A 19737-nucleotide genomic window follows, 5' to 3' on the forward strand; every position below is an offset into this window, starting at 1 on the left:
GTTTTATTCTATTTCTTGCTCCACTGTTTTTGCCGCCTTGCATTTTGCAGGATTGCCAGTTTGGAAAAGACTGCTCCATCATTGTTGGTTAAATCCTAAATACATCAGTGATGGAGCAGCCCATTCTAGGTCTGCAGAACTCAAGCAGATGAAATCAGCAGCTTAAGAAATGTAAATATTCAAAACTCAGCATGGCTTCATGTGGCCCAACGGCAGTAGCTTGGACATTCCAGAACTGTCAGAAGCACTATTAAGTTTGTGAATCTAAAAGACAATGCAATATTGCAGGTTTGTAGCTGTTGGGGCAATGCCTGCGTTAGGTTGACGATGCGGTTTTTATATTAGTGCCCTATCATGTTTTTTTAAAAATTCATTGATGGGATGTGGGTGTCGCTGGCTGGCTAGGCCTGCATTTAGTGCCTAATTGCCCTTGAGAAGATGGTGGTGAGCCGCCGCCTTGAACCGCTGCAGTCCATATGGCGTAGCGGTTGTTTACAACTGAGTGGCTTGCTAGGCCATTTCAGAGGGCATTAAGAGTCAACCACATTGCTGTGGGTCTGGAGCCACATGTAGGCCACACCAGGTAAGGACAGCAGATTTCCTTCCCTAAAGGACATTAGTGAACCAGATGGATTTTTGCAACAATCAACAATGGTATCATGGTCGCCATTACTAAGACTAACATTTAATTCCAGAATTAAATTGAATTGAATTTAAATTCCACCAGCTGCCGTGGTGGGATTTGAACCCATATCCTCAGAGCATTTGACTGAGCCTCTGGCTTACTAGTCTAGTGACATAACCACTACGCCACCACCTCCCCATTGCATACAATGAGCCCAGTTTAGCAGAACACTTATTTCCGTATATTAGCTTTTAATTTTAAAATCTATGGAAATAGGAGTGAAGTATTCTGTTTGTCTTTTGAATATTCTGATTGGTTTTGGTTTAGTTCATTTATAATTAGCTTGCAATCTAGAAACCAGTGGCCAATATTCTGTTGTGGCCGAGCTGTAAGAAGTGGTATGGCCGTATAGTTTGTGTGTTTGTTTTTTAAAATTCTAAATGTACGGTTTTGGGATCACCGCACATAAACGAAGATCATTACTTCGGTAGATTTTTAATTGCAGTGTAAATAGTCCTATTGAAATCTTGCAGCAGATCAGAATTGTTTGAAAGACCGAATCTAAATGGAGCATACTTTTACCTCAAAAACCCTTCTGTTTTTTAACTTGATACAACCTAGATTGTATAAATTTCTTTGCCGTTCATGCACAAAAAATTCAAGCTTATCCTCTCCTTCTGCCCTGTCTACGTGTGGCTCTAGTCAGAGCACTCTTAAAAGATTGTTCTTTGAAAGAGTGCTGAAAGTTGATCCATAAAAAGGAAAGCCGTTATTTCACAGTTTGAATGAATGCAGCGGAACATTTGGGTTGATCATTCATGTTTCCCTTGCCTTTCTCTTCCTGCCTCCTCCTCCCCCCCCCCCCCCCCAAAAAAAAAATGGTTGCAGGTAATTGAGACATGGTGGCACCTTTCCTGTTATTGACGGGTTTTACCCTTATGAATATGCCATATCTGATCCAGTTGTGGTGGAACGAATGATTGGGTTTATTTACACAGCAGCCAGAGGATGATAGGATTGCAATGATATTTTCAGGTTGTCAGATACATCTAGATGTAGCCAGTTAGACTGTGAAAAGGGCTTTAAAGCATTTTTTTCTTGGTATGTGAGCAATATTTATCCCTAATTACCCCGAGAAGGTCATTGTCGCAGTCCTTGTACTAATGGTGCTCCACGATGATGTTAGATAGGACATTGGGAATAAGAGTAAGGAATGTGGTTGATCAGGATTGGAATTTTTTAAGATGCTGTGGTTTTGTTCTTCGCACGGTTCATTGAATTGCATCTGGATCAGATCTATTCAAAGCTGCTCAGTATTTCACCAGCTGGAAGTAATGGAAATTGGCCAGGTGAGGTTGTTATTATGCTTATATATGATGCACTTCATATATGCATCATCTATTAACAAGACTTTTGGCATGTAGCCAGCATTTACTGTAAGTTTTTCAGGCCCAATTCTTTAAGGAGAATTCAGCCTGCTTAATGCAATCGATGATTGACTTAAATTTGGTCTTCCTGGAAAATGGTTTGCCATTTCAGCCAGGCAGGTTTGTGAGTTAGAGTCTGTTGTGACTTATTCCCTTAAGTGTATTTTCCCCTGAAGATATTTGGAATCTTCTTTCCAAGTTTCTCCTTGAGGGCTTTTTCAGCCTTTCTGCAAAAACATTGGTCACTGGGTGATCTGGCATGCTAAATTGGTCAGAGCTGGCAGCTTAAGATAAATCCTTCTGCACTCTGGTTTCCATGCCCAAGGCAAATATGAAGCTTGTTAATATATTTGCACAGCAAACAAAAAGTATTTTTGACGCCAAACAATCTCACATCCCTTCACAATATAATAGCTGTGCCTTGCCAGAGGTGAACGGCATAATTTGTGAGAATGAGTTGTCTGCCTGTGATGTTTTGTTGTTCTTGAGCCTTGGATCACAATTTTAGAAAGCTTAGACATTCCCTTTTTGATGTTGTACCAGAACCCAGAGGAGAATTTCCATTTTGAAGAATGGGGATTACAAATAATCTCTACCTTTTTTTCCTTCTCTTTTGTCAGATAAGAGGAAGCTTCTAACATATATTCTGGTTAGTAGATTATCAGGAAAATATAGTTCCGTCTAAACTGAAAAGAATTTCAACTGCCCATCTGCCATGCCCAAAGCAGCACATTGTAGAAACATGAAAATGGTGGGTGGATGCAAATTTGTGGCTAGTCCAAGGTAAAATGGTGTTCGTTTTGTTTTGAGTAGCACCAATTCAGTAATGCTTAGAGTCTCATTTAGTGCCTTTCATGATCTCAGGATGCCTCACAGCGCTCTACAGCCAATGAAGTATTTTTGAAGTAACAACAGAAAATGCTGGAAAAACTCAGCAGGCCAGGCAACATCCGTGGAGAGAAATTAGAGTCGACGTTTCGGGTCCAACCCTTTTTCAAAACTGGAAAGGAAATGAAATAGATCGAAAGGCAGGGCTGGGAGGGAACAATAGAAGTGAAGAGACATTAAGAGGTATTCAAAACGAGCCGAGATGGTGATAGGACTAGAGACAAAAGACGGCTCAGATTAGGTGTGAAATGCGCTGGCAGAGAGAAGGAAAAAAGGGAAAGGGAGGGGGGAGGGAATAACCAAAACAAAGGGGTGGATAAAAAATATAAGTAAAAATGTAATGGGGGCCGAGGTTATGATCTGAAGTTGTTGAACTCGATATTGAGCCCGGAAGGCTGCAAAGTGCCTAATCGGAAGATGAGTATTTTTGAAGTGTAGTCACTGTTGTAATATTGGAACGCAGCAACCAATATGGGCACAGCAAGCTCCCACAAACAGGAAAGTGATCATTGGTTGCAGCTGTAGTGCATGTGGATTTGCGGAAGGCATTTGATACTTCAAGTACACCACGAGTTCTGAATACTTCGCAAATGTGTGCGTCTTATCTTTGAGATGTTAAGCTGAGGCTCTATCTGCCTGTTTGGATGAACCTAAAAGATCCCATTGCACCATTTGAAGAAGAGCAGGGTGTCTTCTTGCAATACAAACCAACATTCATCGTTCACCCAATACCAGCAAAACAGATTAACTGGTTACTCCTCTCATTGCTGTTTAAGGGACCTTGCTGTGTACAAATAATTTGCCACTCTTGCCTACAAAACAACTGTGACTATACTTCAGAAGTAATTCATTGGTCGTATATGTAGTGCACGTGGATTTTCGTAAGACATTTTATAAGGTGTTCCACAAGGGTTGTTAGAAAAATTCAGACATATGGTACAAGAGAAACTGTAATGGCCTGGACAGAAAGTTGACAGCAAACCGAAGAATTCAGGTATGAGTCTGTCTTAGACTGGAGAAGGGTTTGAAGTGGTGTACCCCAGGGGTCAGCGCTGGGTCCACTTTTGTTCTCTGTATAGGATTTGGACTTGGGTATAGGGTATGCAATCTCGAAATTTGTCACCAACAGAAAAGTAGGAAGTTTGGCAAACTGAAAGGCATAGAAAGGTTCACAAAATGGGCAGACAATTTAATGTGGATAAGTGTGAGGTATTCTCTTTTGGAAGAAAAACAAGGAATGGGATTATAGACGTAATAGAAAGACACTGAAGGATATGGATAAATAGAGACACCTAGGGGTTCAAGTGCATAAGTCCCTGAAAGTAGGAGTGTAGATAGATAGAAAAAGGTCAATAGGATTTTTGATTTTATAACTGGAACCAAAGAGTAAAAAAAATAATGAATTAATGATGAACTTATGCCAAATGTTGGTCAGGCTGCAGTTCAGGTCCAGTTTCAGGTGCTCCTTTATGAAAAGGGCACAAAAGCCATGGAGCAGGTACAGCTTTGAATCAGCAGGATAATGCCAGACATGGAAAATATAGTTATGAGCATGGACTTGTGATACTAGGACTATTTACATTAAACAGATAAGGCTAAGGAGATTTTAAAATTTACGAAGGTTTTTGACAGAGCGACTAAAGCAAGACTGCTTCCTCTGGTTAGAGAATCAGTAATAAGGAGTTATTAATTTAAAATTATCATTGAGATTGAAGAGAGTGGTTTGGAGAAATTTGTTTTCACAGACTGTTGGTGCTCAAAATGCTTTGCCACAGGGAGTGGTTGAGGCAAGGACTGTTACATCTCTTAATGGGAAAATTAGATAAATCTTTGAAGCTGAGGAAAATCCAAGGCTTTGAGGAGGGAGCAGGACAATGGGATTGGTTTTGGATTGTTCTAGAACAGAGCTGGCACCGACATGGTTATGGTTATTTTCTTTATCACAACAACCTTGTTTAGAACCTTTGTCTGTACCTTGTTTGCAGTGGAACTTTAAAAGCCTCAAATGTTCCAGTCAGTGTTTTGGTGGAGTGTGTCACTTCACGGCTAGTAATGGATTTTTTTTTGCAGCCTTATGCACTGTAGTAGTTAGTGATGTTTTAATAGTTTTAATTGTCATTGGAGAAGAAGGCATATGAGGCCAATAGCTATTATAAAAGTAGAAATAAATCGACCACAGTGAACTGGGCTGAACTGTTAATGAGTAAATCTACAGTCAAACAATGGGAAGTATTCAAAGATAAATAGTACAATCTCTTTCTTCTTCGGCAGTCCCTCGGAGGATGACTTGCATCCACACTAAAAATGAGTTCTCGGGTGACTGATGAGTCCAATGTGGGACCTACAGTCTCTGTCACAGGTGGGGGTTGAAGGGGCGGGGTGCTTGGGTTGACGTGCGCTCCTTCCGCTGTTTGCGCTTGGCTTCCGCTTGCTCCTGGCAAAGAGACTCAAGGTGTTTGGCGCCTTCCCGGATGCTTCTCCTCCACGTTGTGCGGTCTTGGACCAGGGATTCCCAGGTGTCGGGAGGGGATGTTGCACTTCTTCAAGGAGGCTTTGAGGGTGTCCTTGAAGCGTTTCCTCTGCCCACCTGGGGCTCTCTTGCCGTGTCGGAGCTCCGAGTAGAGCGCTTGTTTTGGGAGTCTCGTATTGGGCATGCGGACGATGTAGCCCGTCCATCGGAGCTGATCGAGCGTGGTCAAAGCTTCGATGCTGGGGATGTTGGCCTGAGCGAGAACACTGACGTTGCGCCTATCCTGCCAATGGATTTGCAGAATTTTGCGGAGGCAGCATTGGCGGTACCTCTCCAGTGCTTTGAGGTACCTGCTGTACATGGTCCATGTCTCTGAGGCATAAAGCAGGGCGGGTATCACTACTGCTCTGTAGACCATGAGCTTGGTGCTGGGTTTGAGGTCCTGGTCTTCAAACGCTCTCTTCCTCAGGTGACCGAAGACTGCACTGGCACACTGAAGGCCGTGTTGGACTTCGTCATCGACATCTGCCCTTGTTGACGGTAATCTCCCGAGTTATGGAAAATGGTCCACGTTGTCCAAGGCCTCGTCATGGATTTTGATAATTGGGGAGCAGTACTGTGTGGCGGGGGCAGGTTGGTAGAGGACCTTTGTCTTACGGATGTTTAGTGTAAGGCCCATGCTCTCGTGCACTTCGGTGAAGGTGTTGACGATGGTTTGGAGTTCGACCTCTGAGTGTGTGCAGACGCAAGTGTCGTCTGCATACTGTAATTCAATGACAGAGGATGGGACGACCTTGGATTTGGACTGAAGGCGATGGAGGTTGAACAGTTTCCCGTTTGTTCTGTAGATTAGCTCCACTCCAGCGGGGTGTTTACTGAGGGTGAGATGGAACATTGCAGCCAGGAAGATGGAGAAGAGCGTTGGTGCGATGACACAGCCTTGCTTGACCCCAGTCCGTACGTGAATTGGGTCTGTGGTGGATCCGTTGGTCAGGATCACGGCTTGCATGTCGTCGTGAAGCAGGCGGAGGATGGTGACGAACTTTTGAGGGCAGCCGAATTTGAGGAGGACACTCCATAATCCCTCACGGTTGATGGTGTCGAAGGCCTTTGTGAGGTCAAAGAAGGCCATGTACAGCGGTTGGTGCTGTTCCCTGCATTTCTCTTGTAGTTGACGTGCGGTGAGGATCATGTCCATTGCGCCCCTTAGTGGGCGGAATCCGCATTGCGACTCTGGGAGGAGCTCTTCAGCCACTGGGAGAAGGCGATTGAGGAGGATTCTTGCAATGACTTTCCCTGTAGCAGACAGCAGGGAGACTCCTCTAATTACTGCAATCGGACTTGTCACCTTTCTTGAAGATGGTCACAATTACGGCGTCTCTGAGATCCCCTGGCATGCTCTCCTCCTTCCAAATAAGAGAAATGATTTAATGTATTTGCGCCAATAGTGCGCCTCCGCCATGTTTTAGCACCTCGACGGGGATGCCATCTGCTCCTGAGGCCTTGTTCTTCAGTTGTCGGCCATTTCAACCTCCTGCCGGGCTGGGATTGTGCTGAGGTGGTGGCGGGTAACGTGCTGCAGAATGGAATTGAGGACACGTGTATTCAAAGATAAATAGTACAATACAAAACCAGTAAATACCCCTTAAAGGCAAATACTTCACTTGTGTAGTGACGCCACCATGGTCAACAAATGAAGTAATAGACCGTATCAAGCTAAAGGATAAGGCTTACACAAATACAAGGATGTAGTAATCTGGTAGAGCTATTTTTTTTTAAAAAACAACAAAGGGATGCAGAAAAAGTAATAGGTGCAAAATGGAAATATGGAGCAAAATGCAAAGGCTATCAAATGCAAAGGCTATAATAATGTAAGGGGTAATGTGAGCCCATTAAAGACAGATGCAGGTGAGACTAGAATGGACAATAAAGAAATGGCAGACTTGTTAAATGAATACTTTGCATCTGTTTTCATGGTAGAGGAAGAGAACAAAATACCATTGGTACAAAGGAACCTAAAAATATGCCAAGTGGAGGAACTTGCAGGATTTAATAGAAGGATATGCTGATCAGGTTAGACAAAGAGGGGTGGGAGGAGGCTCATGTGGAGTATAAACACCAGCGTAGACCAGTTGGCTTGAATGGCCTATTTCTGCGCTGTAAATTCTATGTAACTATGTATGTGATAAATGAGTAATTAAAGACATTAAGAAAGGAATAAGGAAAGTGAGGAGAATCTCCAAAAAAATTAAAATAACGATGAAGTATTCTACAAATATATCAGTAAAAAGAGACTTTGTAAATGTGAGGTGGGACCCTTAAGAGGAAAGGTTAGTAGAGGATAAGCATAAATTTGCAGGGATACTTTGCTTCAGTGTTTACAATTGAGAAGGATATGGGGGAGGAGGTAAATTCTGAATTAGTTAAAAATGTGATGAGAAGTATAATAAAAGTACTAGCGAAATTAGTTAATCTGAAGTGTCAGCTTTGGCTCAGTGGTAGCATGCTCAGCTGAGCTGGAGGTTTGTGGGTTCAACCCTGATGAGGGAGACTTGAGCACATAATCTAGGCAGACACTTGTGCAGTAGTGGGGGAGGGCTGCTTTGTTGAAGGTGCCGTCTTTACAATGAGACATTAAACTGAGGCTCCGTCTGCCCTCTGAGACATAAAAGATCCCATGGCGGTATTTAAAGAGCAGGGGAGTTAGAATCACAGAATAGAATCATAGAATTTTACAGTGCAGAAGAAGGTCATTCGGCCCGTCATGCCTGTGCTGGCTCTTTGAAAGAACTGTCCAATTCTCCCGGTGTTCTGGCTAATAATTATCCTTCAGCCAGTACCATTAACAATGCAGATTATCTGGTCTTTTATCGCATTGCTGTTTATGGGACCTAGCTGTGCACAAATTGGCTGCCACGTTTGCCTACACTGTATCAGTGACTGCACTTCAGAAATACTTGATTAGCTGTGAAGTCCTTTGGGATGTGAAAGATGCTATATAAATGCAAGTTCTTTAAAACAGGACAAAGTGCCAGGGGCTGACTGGATACATCTGAGGATCCTGAGGGAAATGGAAAGGAATAGTGAAGATATGGTGGAAGGGTGATATGCAATGGATGCAGTGTACATGGACTTTCAGAAAGCCTTTGACGAAGTCCCACACAGGAGGCTATTGGAGAAGATTCTGCTGCTGTGTATTCCTTATTTCTGCTAGGTTTGAAAAATAATGCTGTCCATATGCTAAAGTGTGTGCTGTGCTTCACATTATCGTGTGAGGGTATTGTCAGTTAGGCTAGACTTTCCTCAATTCAGTGTGGCTGAATGCTATAAATTCAGTCAGAATGTTGTGCGATCTCATTAAAGAAATATACAATATTTCAGCTAGTTAACATTTAAAGGTGTAAACATTTGTTCTATCTTTAGATGTCTCGGTCCTGTTTCTGTACCATTTAATTTTTTCCCTATAGAAATAATATGATACCAGCAAGGTCCAGTTGTATTACTGTCCTATTGCAAAGATAATAGTTGTGTTTCTACATCAGCAGTTGCACAAATCTACACTTCACAAAATGATTTCTCTATGCTTCCTGTACGTATAATTGAGCCCTCTGGGAAAGACTGTTTTCTCCTCTTCGTAACACAATGGTACCAGCCTATTTGCAGTAAGGAACATGACTCACGTACGTTTGTGGTTCTGACTCATCAAAGACTTGCTATTTTAGAAACAGCAGCATTGTAATCCAACTGAGGCTGTTGATGTACATTACCGGCCTGTGTGCAAGTAACACAATGGGTTTCTCCGCTTAATAATAATTTATTATTTTTCAAAGGTAAAATTATAGAAAGTAGGCGACTGAAGGATTCTAACAGTTTTTAGGACCTTGAACAAAGTTGACATTATCTAAAGAAAAAATGATGTTACACTAACTTCAATCATGTACAAATTCTGCTTTCTATATAGATAAAGAGTGAATGGGGGAAAAATTCGGTTGATTTGCGCCCCCCAACGGGGGGTGCAAAACAACTGGCGCTTGGGCGTGGTGCCGCCAACGCCTCCTGTGAAATTCAGCGGGAGGTTGGCGGCGGTAACCGTTAGTGCACCGCCGGCGATGACGTCATCGCCGTGCACAGCGCCCCGGCTGTGATCTTCGATAGCACCCTCTGACTTACTGCCGGATGCTATGTCCGACAGGGTCAGGGGGGCCTACCTGCGGCCGGGGCGGCGCAAATTAAAGGGATTTTTGTTGCTGACCGCCTGCCAGCACCTGTCCGCTTTGCTGTCCCCGGCCTTCTGTGCAGCCCCCCCTGCAGAGTGTCGGTTGCGCTCTGAGGCCAGCACTTCTCTTAAGTGCTGGGCTCTTTTGCGCCGGCACGCCGATCCCTGGTGGCCCATCTGGGCCCCAGGTCACGCTGCGCTAGGCCCCTCCCCTTTAAGGGGAGGAAGGCCTGCAGTACGCAACGCCCCACCTCCCTTTTGGGGCGTTACCGGTGAATTTTGGGCACGGGGGCACTAACTTTTTCGGGGAGCTAAAAGTAGAGCCCCGGCAAAGTTAGCGCCCCAAAGGGGGCGCGACCCAATTTTTCCCCCAATGTATCTTCATACTGAAATGAAGTTTAATATTGGTACTGCCCATAATATAAATAGAGTTCATGTGGGAATTACTGGCTTACAAAACTTTGCATGGGATATCCTTAAAAACTACTCCGGTGCCATCTATAAACTGTGTATATCATACTTTTAACCACATGGCTTTGTTACTAATATAAGCAGCAATCATGAAAGGGCTCAAATTTGCGATTTGAACGTGATTTGAGCGAAGAGGCATTCACATAAATTGCAAAATATCTGCAAATCAGTTATTCACGCAAACCTAGTGGTAGCGTAACTAGAATTATAATGTTGAATATTACCATATAACGAAGAAATGTGGTCACTGGACATTAGAAATCCTTACACAGGAAGTACTGATCAACCTTTGAGGTGATATTTTCCTCCGTTCGTCTGCAAGTAAGAGGACATGTGGTCATATAACGTCTTGTGCATGTCCTTGAGGCGCCTACAATCTGACACTTGAGGTATATGCTAAGGACTTTGTGGAATCCAATCATTTTGTGTTGTAGCAATACCTGAAAACTGTAACCTTTTCGTTGTCATCATATATAATGAAAGACGTCAGTTCTTGTATGTTTTTCTGATGTGTGTCAGCATGGTACCAAGTGGTTTCCTGTTTATCAAGCATCTAGGATAGTATCTGATAGATCATTAGCATGAAGACGTATGGTTCATTGTCATTTTCCTCATGTGGTTTCTGCATATTTAAGCTGAAATTTTGAGGGCATTCCAAGTCTGCATGTGCAGTGTATGATACAACCTTTCAAATCCTGTTCTTTTTTAAAAACAAAAAATTAAATGTTTGTATTTTTTTTAATTTTAATGATTTATTGCACATTTCCTTGCATATTCCAACCCCTCCTTTATATTTCTATTGTCACTTTCACGTTTTCATTTTCATTCTTTTAATTCCTTATTTATTCACTATTTCTTCTCTTCTGCTTTTCAGCCATCCCTTCTCTCTCCCCAATTTAGTAATGCTAATTTAATGTGGGACACATTATGTACAAAAAACAAAGTCTCTACTGGGGACTTGCTAGGTTCTTGTTCAGACAAATGGTAAAAGCCAAGACTTTGGTGGGGCTTAATTTTTTTTTAAATTAGTATAATTCATTAATTGAATGGGAGCTACCTAATGTCCTGGAAAATATAAACCACTTCATTTAAGATTGCTTCATAGTTTTGTCAGAAATGAGAACTGCACCATTTAAGTCAAGTGCAAGATTGGGAGATATTAGTCAAAGCATCTTAATAACTTTCTAGGATTCTTGAGCAAGACACAGTCATTTAATGCACAATTCTGCAATACAATTTTAATTTCACTTCTGTCTCTCTTTGGAAAGTGAGACACAGTATTGTCAGTTGTCCGTGGCCTATGCATGTTTTATGTCTTCTGAAAGGAGGCAGCATTTCACTACTGGTGCTGCACCGAGTATTTGTTGCCTACCTCAGTCTAATAATCCTGTAATGACCAGATTTGCAACATGTATAATGACTAGTGGACAATAGAGTGGTCACATTTGTGGATTGTGGTTTGAAGAGAAACAATAGTGAGCAGTGTTGATTTAAATTGACATTATTACATAATCAGGGTTCTTCCCAAACTTTGGTTTCCCCAATTAGTTGTAGTGGGACTTGCATTATTTTCATATGTAATATAATCAGCTGCTTGACCAGACCACTTTACTTTACCAGTTATTCATTTGCATGGAGGAATTGACTTTTAAATGAGATTTGATGAAAATGTTGTGTTTGGTTAGTGGCCATATAATACCAGCTATTGAGGTTTTCTAACATGGCTGCATTGCGGCTTCTTTGAGCCCTGTGGAGGAACAAAAGGAAGTTGGAGTGTTTGTGTTCCTTGGTTCAGGTGCAGGGAGGAGTGCGTGCACATGATATAACCGGCAATGTGCAGGGTTTCTTCTTTAGATTTTGTTGGAAAGTGAGCAAACCTTTCAGCATTTATTTTGATGGTTGCCTTTTGTTTTCAGAATTGTACATTTCACAATCATTTACTGTTGGCAAATTGTCTAAACCATGGAAATGACGAATCTGCTTGAGAAACTGACTTGCTTGTTATTGTTTCTAAATTTGTAATAGAAAAAAACTAACCAGATAGCAATTTGCTTGTGAATATGAAAGTCATTTTGGTTGAGGTGCGATAGAGTATTGTTAATATAATCTCAATACCATGCTCCTGAAATGTGGGCAAGGTTAGGTTTGAATAGGGCTTTACATTTAAATGGGAAATGCAGGACATTCAAAATAGGTCCCTTGTGATTCTTTGTTGATCTTAAATGATGAAGTTGTATAATTTTCTTAAGTGAGGTACTTATGTCAAATGTGATCTAATTTGTAACCTCAAAGATCACTTCAGTTCACATTGTCTTTGTGATGGGTGGTGAGGACATACTTGAAAAACCATAGAACCTTAACTATATTTGAATGCCCTAGGCTCCCCTGTGCTATGAACTTCTATGGTTTGATTCATGTGTTGCCTTTTGAAATCCATGTAAAATATTGTACTGGTCAACACTACTGTCAATTCCAGCTTTGTAAGAATGGTGTAAACTATGCTTAATATATTCAACTCCCATGCTAGAGCCAGCTAACAAAATGTTGTTACTTGAAAATTGGTAACTTTTGAACAAGCACATGGTATAAAGTGTCATAGTTTGGACAGGTAACACACGCAGTATTGCTATATATTTTCTCAAAAGCCGTGCAGTTTCAAAGTGCCTTTGAGTGCAGTGAAGCAAATCAAGCGCCCAACACTTCATTCCCAATACCTCGCATTGTTTTACTGGACAGTAATTTGATCCTGTGCATGATTTTTTGGATTAAGTAGTAGTTGTGGAAAAACCAAAGTTTAACATGTATGTGTGCATACATACCAACTACAACAACAGTAACTTGTATGTCTATAGCGCCTTTAATACAGTAAAACGTCCCAAGGCGCTTCACAGGAGCGTTATCAAACAAAATTTGACACCGAGCCACATGAGGTAGTAGGACAGATGACCAAAAGCTGGGTCAGAGGTAGGTTTTAAGGAGCGTCTTAAAGGAGGAGAGAGAAGTGGAGAGATCTAGGATGGGGAATTCCAGAGCTTGGGGTCTAGGCAGCTGAAGGCACAGCCCCAATGGTGGAGCGATTCACATAGGGGATGCTCAAGAGGCCAGAATTGGAGGAGCGTAGAGATCGCGGAGGGTTGTAGGGCTAGAGGAGGTTACAGAAATAGGGAGTGGCAAGACCAGGGAAGGATTTGAAAACCAGGATGAGAATTTTAAAATTGAGGCGTTGCCTGACCAGGAGCGAGTGTAGGTCAGCGAGCAGAGGGATGATGGGTGAACAGCACTTGATGCGAGTTCGGATACGGGCAGCAGAGGGATGATGGGTGAACAGCACTTGATGCGAGTTCGGATATGGGCAGCAGAGGGATGATGGGTGAACAGCACTTGATGCGAGTTCGGATATGGGCAGCAGAGGGATGATGGGTGAACAGCACTTGATGCGAGTTCGGATACGGGCAGCAGAGGGATGATGGGTGAACAGCACTTGATGCGAGTTCGGATACGGGCAGCAGAGTTTTGTCAGGTGGATGATAGGTGGTTAGCCAGGCGAGCAATGGATAGTCGAGTTTAGAGGTAACCAAGGCATGGATGAGGGTTTCAGCAGCAGATGAGCTGAGGCAGGGGCAGAGTCGGTTGATGTTACAGATATGGAAGTAGGCGGTCAAGGTGATAGAGAGGATATGTTGTTGGAAGCTTGTTTCAGGGTCAAATATGACATCAAAATTGCAAACAGTCTGGTTCAGCCTCAGACAGTTCCCAGGGAGTGGGATGGAGTTGGTGGCTAGGGAACGGAGTTTGTGGTGGAAGCTGAAGATAATGCCTTCGGTCTTCCCAAAATTTGGTTGGAAGAAATTTCTGCGCATTCAGTACTAGATGTCGGACAAGCAGCGTGACTAATCCGAGGCAGTGGAGGGGTCAAGAGAGGTGGAGCTGGGTATCGTCGGCGTACATGTGGAACTTGACGTGTTTTTATTTGTTCCGGGATGTGGGTGTCGCTGGCAAGGCCAGCATTTATTGCCCATCCCTAATTGCCCTTGAGATGGGTAATAAATGCTGGCCTTGCCAGCGACACCCACATCCTGGAACGAATTTTTTTTTTAATCGAATGATGTCGTGGAACGGCAGTATGTAGATGAGAAATAGGAGGGGGTAATAAGGATAGATCCTTGGGGGACTCCAGAGGTAATGGTGTGGGAGCGGGAAGAGAAGCCATTGCAGGTGATTCTCTGGCTATGACTGGATAGATAAGAATGGAACCAGGCCAGGGCAGTCCCACCCAGCTGGATGACGGAGGAGGGCCGTTGGAGGAGAATGGTGTGGTTGACCATGTCAGAGGTTGCATACAGGTAGAGAAGGATGAGGAGGGATAGTTCACCATGGTCACAGTTACATAGGATGCCATTTGTGACTTTGATGAGGGCTGTTTCCATACGGTAGCAGGGTGGAAACCTGGAGTTGCAGGAAAGATGGGCACAGATTTGGGAGGCGACAACACGTTCAAGGACTTTGGAGAGGAAAGGAAGGTTGGAGATGGGGCGGTAGTTTGCAAGGACGGAGGGAATCGAGGTTTTTTTTTTTTTTTGAGGAGAGGGGTGATGACTGCAGATTTGAAGGGGAGGGGGACAGTACCTGAGAGAGGGAACCATTAACAATATCAGCTAACATGGGCGCCAGGAAGCGAAGTTGGGTGGTCAGTAGTTTGGTGGGAAAAGGGTCGAGGGAGCAGGAGGTTGGTCTCCTGGACAAGATGAGCTATCAGTGTTTCATGCTAGCTGGTAGCATTTCATGCTGATGGCATTTTGGGAATCCAGTTAGCATGAAAAAGCACAAGGGAGAAAGGAATAGAAGGATATGCTGTTGGGGTTAGATGAAGTAGGGTGGGAGGAGGCTCGTGTGGAGCATAAACACTGGCAGAGACCAGTTGCACGGAATGGCCTGATTTTGTGCAGTACACTTGATGTAAAGAGCTTGCTGGTAATAATCAACACAGGAGGACCCCTTTCTTCCCCCAGTTCCACTCCTCCTAAGTCCAGTGGTTAATGGTCTTGTTCTTGTCTCAGTCTGCTCCCAGTGCTAATGGCCAGAGTTGCTGTCTGTATGCTGCAGGTGTGAACTCTTGGGAGTTCCTACTGACCCTATTCAGAGAAGACAAACCCAGCCATTAGCCTTGAGAGGAAAGTGGGGCCAGTAAGAGGAGAGGAGTGTGGAGGTTGAATAGGGAGAGGTGAAAGTCGTAATGGATGGCAGTGAGAAGGAAGGTGTTGACTGGATGGTGGGAAGTGGGAATGGAATGCAGTGAATTTGGGAATGGATAGCAAAGAAAGCGGGGAGGTAAATAGATGCCATTGGAGGGAAGGGGGACTAAATGATAATGAAGGGAGGAAGGAATGAAGCAGATTCTGAAAGTGGTGCTTGATCTGAGAGAGGAAGAAGGGTGCCGGTATTAACCGAGTGGGGAGGGAGAGTGCCAGCATGAACTCTGTGGATGTCAAGGGTCTCGGTATGAATTTTGAGCCGGTGGGGGCAAGAGAAGAGTATCAACTTAGCTGGGTAGGGGGTAACAGGTCTAAATATTATAGGGGAATATTCCCCCACAACCCATTAGAAGTGCCCCACCAATTTTGTGTCTTTGACATTTAGATTTCCCCTTTAGGCCTTGTACTTTTTCCATCCATTCCAAGTGAAAGAATTTTGTGTATACCTATCAAGTTAACCAAACCCACCGGAGTATTTGCTTTCACATGCCAGAATTGGTCTGTTTTGGGGGGCAGTGCCAGCTGTTGATCATATTTTACTAGTGTTCTAGGCTGGCATTTGAATGAAAGCAATTTTGTTTAAGAGGCAATATACTTATTCCTAGGGGAAATGGACAGTATGTCCAGAAAAAGATTGGTTGGTATTATACTGGTAACTTATAAATGTTTGTTTTGTAAATAATTGTGCATTTTTTGTGATGTTAAAAATCATTGAGAGCAATAGTTTGTGGTATTTTCCTTCTTTCAGGACCATTGTGCCATGGAAAGTCTTCCGACAGTGCCTTCATGAAGTCCATTCTATCAGCTCTGGTTTGGAAGCCATGGCTCTGAAGTCTACAATCGATTTGACCTGTAATGATTACATTTCAATCTTTGAATTTGATATCTTCACCAGGCTCTTTCAGGTAAGTTAATGACTAATAAAATAGTTACTTACAAACGAGAATAGCGATTGTACACTACTCAGTTCATTTTAAGTCAGCAGTTCAAAGATTGTGCTAATCTACAGAGCGTTTTAATTTGTGTGCAGGGAGGAGGAGACTTGTTTAAAGTGCTGCAGTATTTCAAGCAGTTCTATATAGCCTATACTTTTCCAGGCTTTTTTGAGAAGAACAAACCAAGCTACTGTATATTGAGATACACCTGCCGCTTTTTAAAACAAAAACAAACTGACCATTTGGATTTCCAACTACTGTTGCCAGCTGCTGCATTTGGTTAGAACAGAGATTTCCAAACTGGCAGGGGTAGAGGGGGGGGGGCGAAGAAGATGCTGGGTATGAACAACATGAGTTGGGTGCATCTAGTGAAGGGGGAAACCTTGTTGCTGTTTTCCTGCAGCTGGGAACTTGCTGTCCATAACTATTACTGTATAAGCTTGGAAAATAAAATCCTCTGGTTCTATGCAAAAATACTGTTTCTTAGAAAGAGGGGTGCCACATGTAATATGAATCTCTGAAGGGGGAGCTCAGGGAAAAAAAGTTTGGCAACCTCGGTTAGAACAATATTTAGCTTGACAACTTGGCACAGTTTTGCAATAGGTTCTTCAGAAGTCACTAGCTCTAGAGGGAAAAAATTCCTGGAATAAATAAATAAATATATGTAATGTAATAATATCTATATAGGCTAGGAGGGAAAGCAGGTTAAGGAAATTAAAATTAATATTTATGGGGTAAGAAAGGAGGATGACCAGTCTCAAAGTGTAAGGACTGCTCGTATGGTTAGAATTGCCTTTAGAGCCAGGGGTTGGGTCTGACGCAGTGAGAATAACTGTCTCCTTCTTGGGAAATGGAGAGTAAATGGTCTTTTGATGTGCTGTATCATGATGGAGAGACCAATAAATCAAATGGAAGTTTCTTACAAGATGAAGGATTCCCTTGCAGCCTTAATATAAACAAGCTGATTCAGAGGACTGTAGATTCCTAAGTTGAGGACCAGAAAAATGCACTTATTCCACCAAGGCTTCTTGACCAATTGATGACAAATTGTGGACAGCAATGGTGTGGTCTCGATCGACCTGCCTGCGTTCCTTTCACGTTTTATTTGGGAGGATGTGCTTGAAGTCACAAAGGTTATTTTAGAAAAGAATGAGTCCATTACTACCTTGGAGAGAATCCCACAATTAATTTGCATGAGATGTTATCTGACATACTGTTGCTGTTCATACGAATGCAGTGTTCTATACAGTACAAGTATGGAGTTGATGAAGCCCAGCTTCCACAGAATTTGAACAGTTAGACTGTTGGAAAATCCTTTGGTTTATAACTGGGAAGGTTTTTCTATCTAAAAGTTGTACAATGATGCTCCTGGGCTGCCCTGAAAGAAAATTGCTGGCTTGCCCCACTGTCCTTTGAATGGTTTGTTGCAGGGGATGATGGAAACTTTGTGTTATAATTTTATAGTACTTTATTGCCAATACTTTTGGTTGCCCTTAAAAAAATAAAAGATAAAAAATGTTGTTGGCTGCCACACAGTTCCTTGAGTGTCTTGTAGGAAATGGTGGAAATAATGCAGTTTCTGATAGTATACTGATTCAAAAAACTCCATTGTTTTATAGTGCTTTATTACCAATGTTTCCCTTTAATGCAGTAAAGTGCTGTGATTCAGCGGAATATTTTGTTAGAGTATAGGCTGGAAGTTCTATGTTTTAGCTACCAGAGTTAGTTAGAGGCATTGTATGATGCTGTCTACAACATATGTTGCTAGCCAGCGGTAAGACTATTAAGAAAATTATCCTGAATAGTGTGTCTGACCTAGCTCCAATAACTTAAACAAAAAAGGTCTTTTATCATGAAGCATGCTTCAAGTAAAAGCATACAGATAGCAGGTTCCCACTTAAATGGTAAAGTACTGTGTCCAGTTTTTGTCCCCACACACACACAAGTGCGAGGAACTCATGGACTTTTTCTCTAAGATTGAGACCATCCAATCAGCTGCCTCTGCCACTTCCCTTCCTTCCCCTAGCCCACGGGCCAAACTTCCTCTAAGGTTCCCCCCTGCCCTAGTTTCTCTCTGATCTCCCCGCTTGACCTCTCCACGCTCATCTTGTCCATGAGACCCACTTCCTGCTCTCTCAACCCTATTCCCACTAAACTGCTGACCACCCAACTTCCTTTTCTGGCTCCCATGTTAGCTGACATTGTTAACGGTTCTCTCTCCTTGGGTACTGTCTCCCTCCTTTAAAATCTGTCGTCATCACTCCCCCCACCCCCTCAAAAAAAAAAAAAAAAAAAAAAAAACACCCTTGACCCCTCCATCCTTGCAAACTACTGCCCCATCTCCAACCTCCCTTTCCTCTCCCAAGTCCTTGAACGTGTTGTCACCTCCCAAATCTTTCCTGGAACTCCATGTTTGAATCCCTCCAATCCGGTTTCTGCCCCGCCACAGTACTGAAACAGCTCTCATCAAATCACAAATGACGTCCTTTGTGAGTGTGACAAAGGTAAACTATCCCTCCTCGTCCTTCTTGACTTGTCTGCAGCCTTTGACATGGTTGACCACTCCATCCATCTCCAACGCCTCTCCACCATCGTCCAGCTGGGTGGGACTGCACTCACCTGGTTCCATTCTTATCTATCTAATCGTAGCCAGCGAATCACATGCAATGGCTTCTCTTCCCACTCCCACATTGTTACCTTTGGTGTCCCCCCAAGGATCTATCCTTGGCCCCCTCCTATTTCTCATCTACATGTTGCCCCTTGGTGACGACATCTGAAAACACAGCGTCGGTTTCCACGTGTACGCTGACGATACCTCACTACCACTTCTCTCGACCCCTCCACGGTCTCTAAATTGTCCGACATCCAGTACTGGATGAGCAGAAATTCTCTCCAATTAAATATTGGGAAGACCAAAGCCATTGTCTTCGGTCCCCAGCACAAACTCTGTTCCCTAGCCACTGACTCCATCCCTCTCCCTAACATCTGTCTGCGGCTGAACCACACTGTTCACAACTTGGTGTTTGACACTGAAATGAGCTTCCGACCGCACATCCGCAGCATAACTAAGACCACCTATTTCCACCTCCGTAACATTGCCTGTCTTTGCCCTGACTCGGCTCATCCGCTGCTGAAACCCTCATCCATGCTTTTGTTACCTCTAGACTTGACTATTCCAACGCACTCCTGGCTGGCCTCCCATATGCTACCCTAGGTAAACTTGAGGTCATCCAAAACTCGGACTCGGCTGCCCGTGTCCTAACTCGCACCAAGTCCCGTTCACCCATCACCCCTGTGCTTGCTGACCTCCATTGCCTCCTGGTTAAGCAACACCTCGATTTCAAAATTTTCATCCTTGCTTTCAAATCCCTCCATGGCCTTGTCCCTCCCTATCACTGTAATCTCATTCAGCCCCACAAACCCCCCCTGAGATATCTGCGCTCCTCAAATTCT

The 19737-nt window shown here is 43.2% G+C and overlaps 1 protein-coding gene across 2 annotated transcripts in view; it reads left to right on the plus strand.

Moving 5' to 3' along the window:
• The window catches only part of cblb (Cbl proto-oncogene B, E3 ubiquitin protein ligase), a 184406-nt gene that overhangs the window by 102930 nt on the left and 61739 nt on the right, over window positions 1–19737 (plus strand). For both annotated transcript variants that reach the window (XM_086006910.1, XM_086006911.1), the window contains exon 3: window positions 16098–16254. In XM_086006910.1, the coding sequence (XP_085863036.1) occupies window positions 16098–16254 (157 nt within the window). The remainder of the gene's footprint in view (window positions 1–16097; window positions 16255–19737) is intronic.

The sequence above is a fragment of the Somniosus microcephalus genome, chromosome 14, assembly GCF_052327205.1.
Source record: "Somniosus microcephalus isolate GS21.2 chromosome 14, FLI_Smic_1.0, whole genome shotgun sequence".
Lineage (NCBI taxonomy): Eukaryota > Metazoa > Chordata > Chondrichthyes > Squaliformes > Somniosidae > Somniosus > Somniosus microcephalus.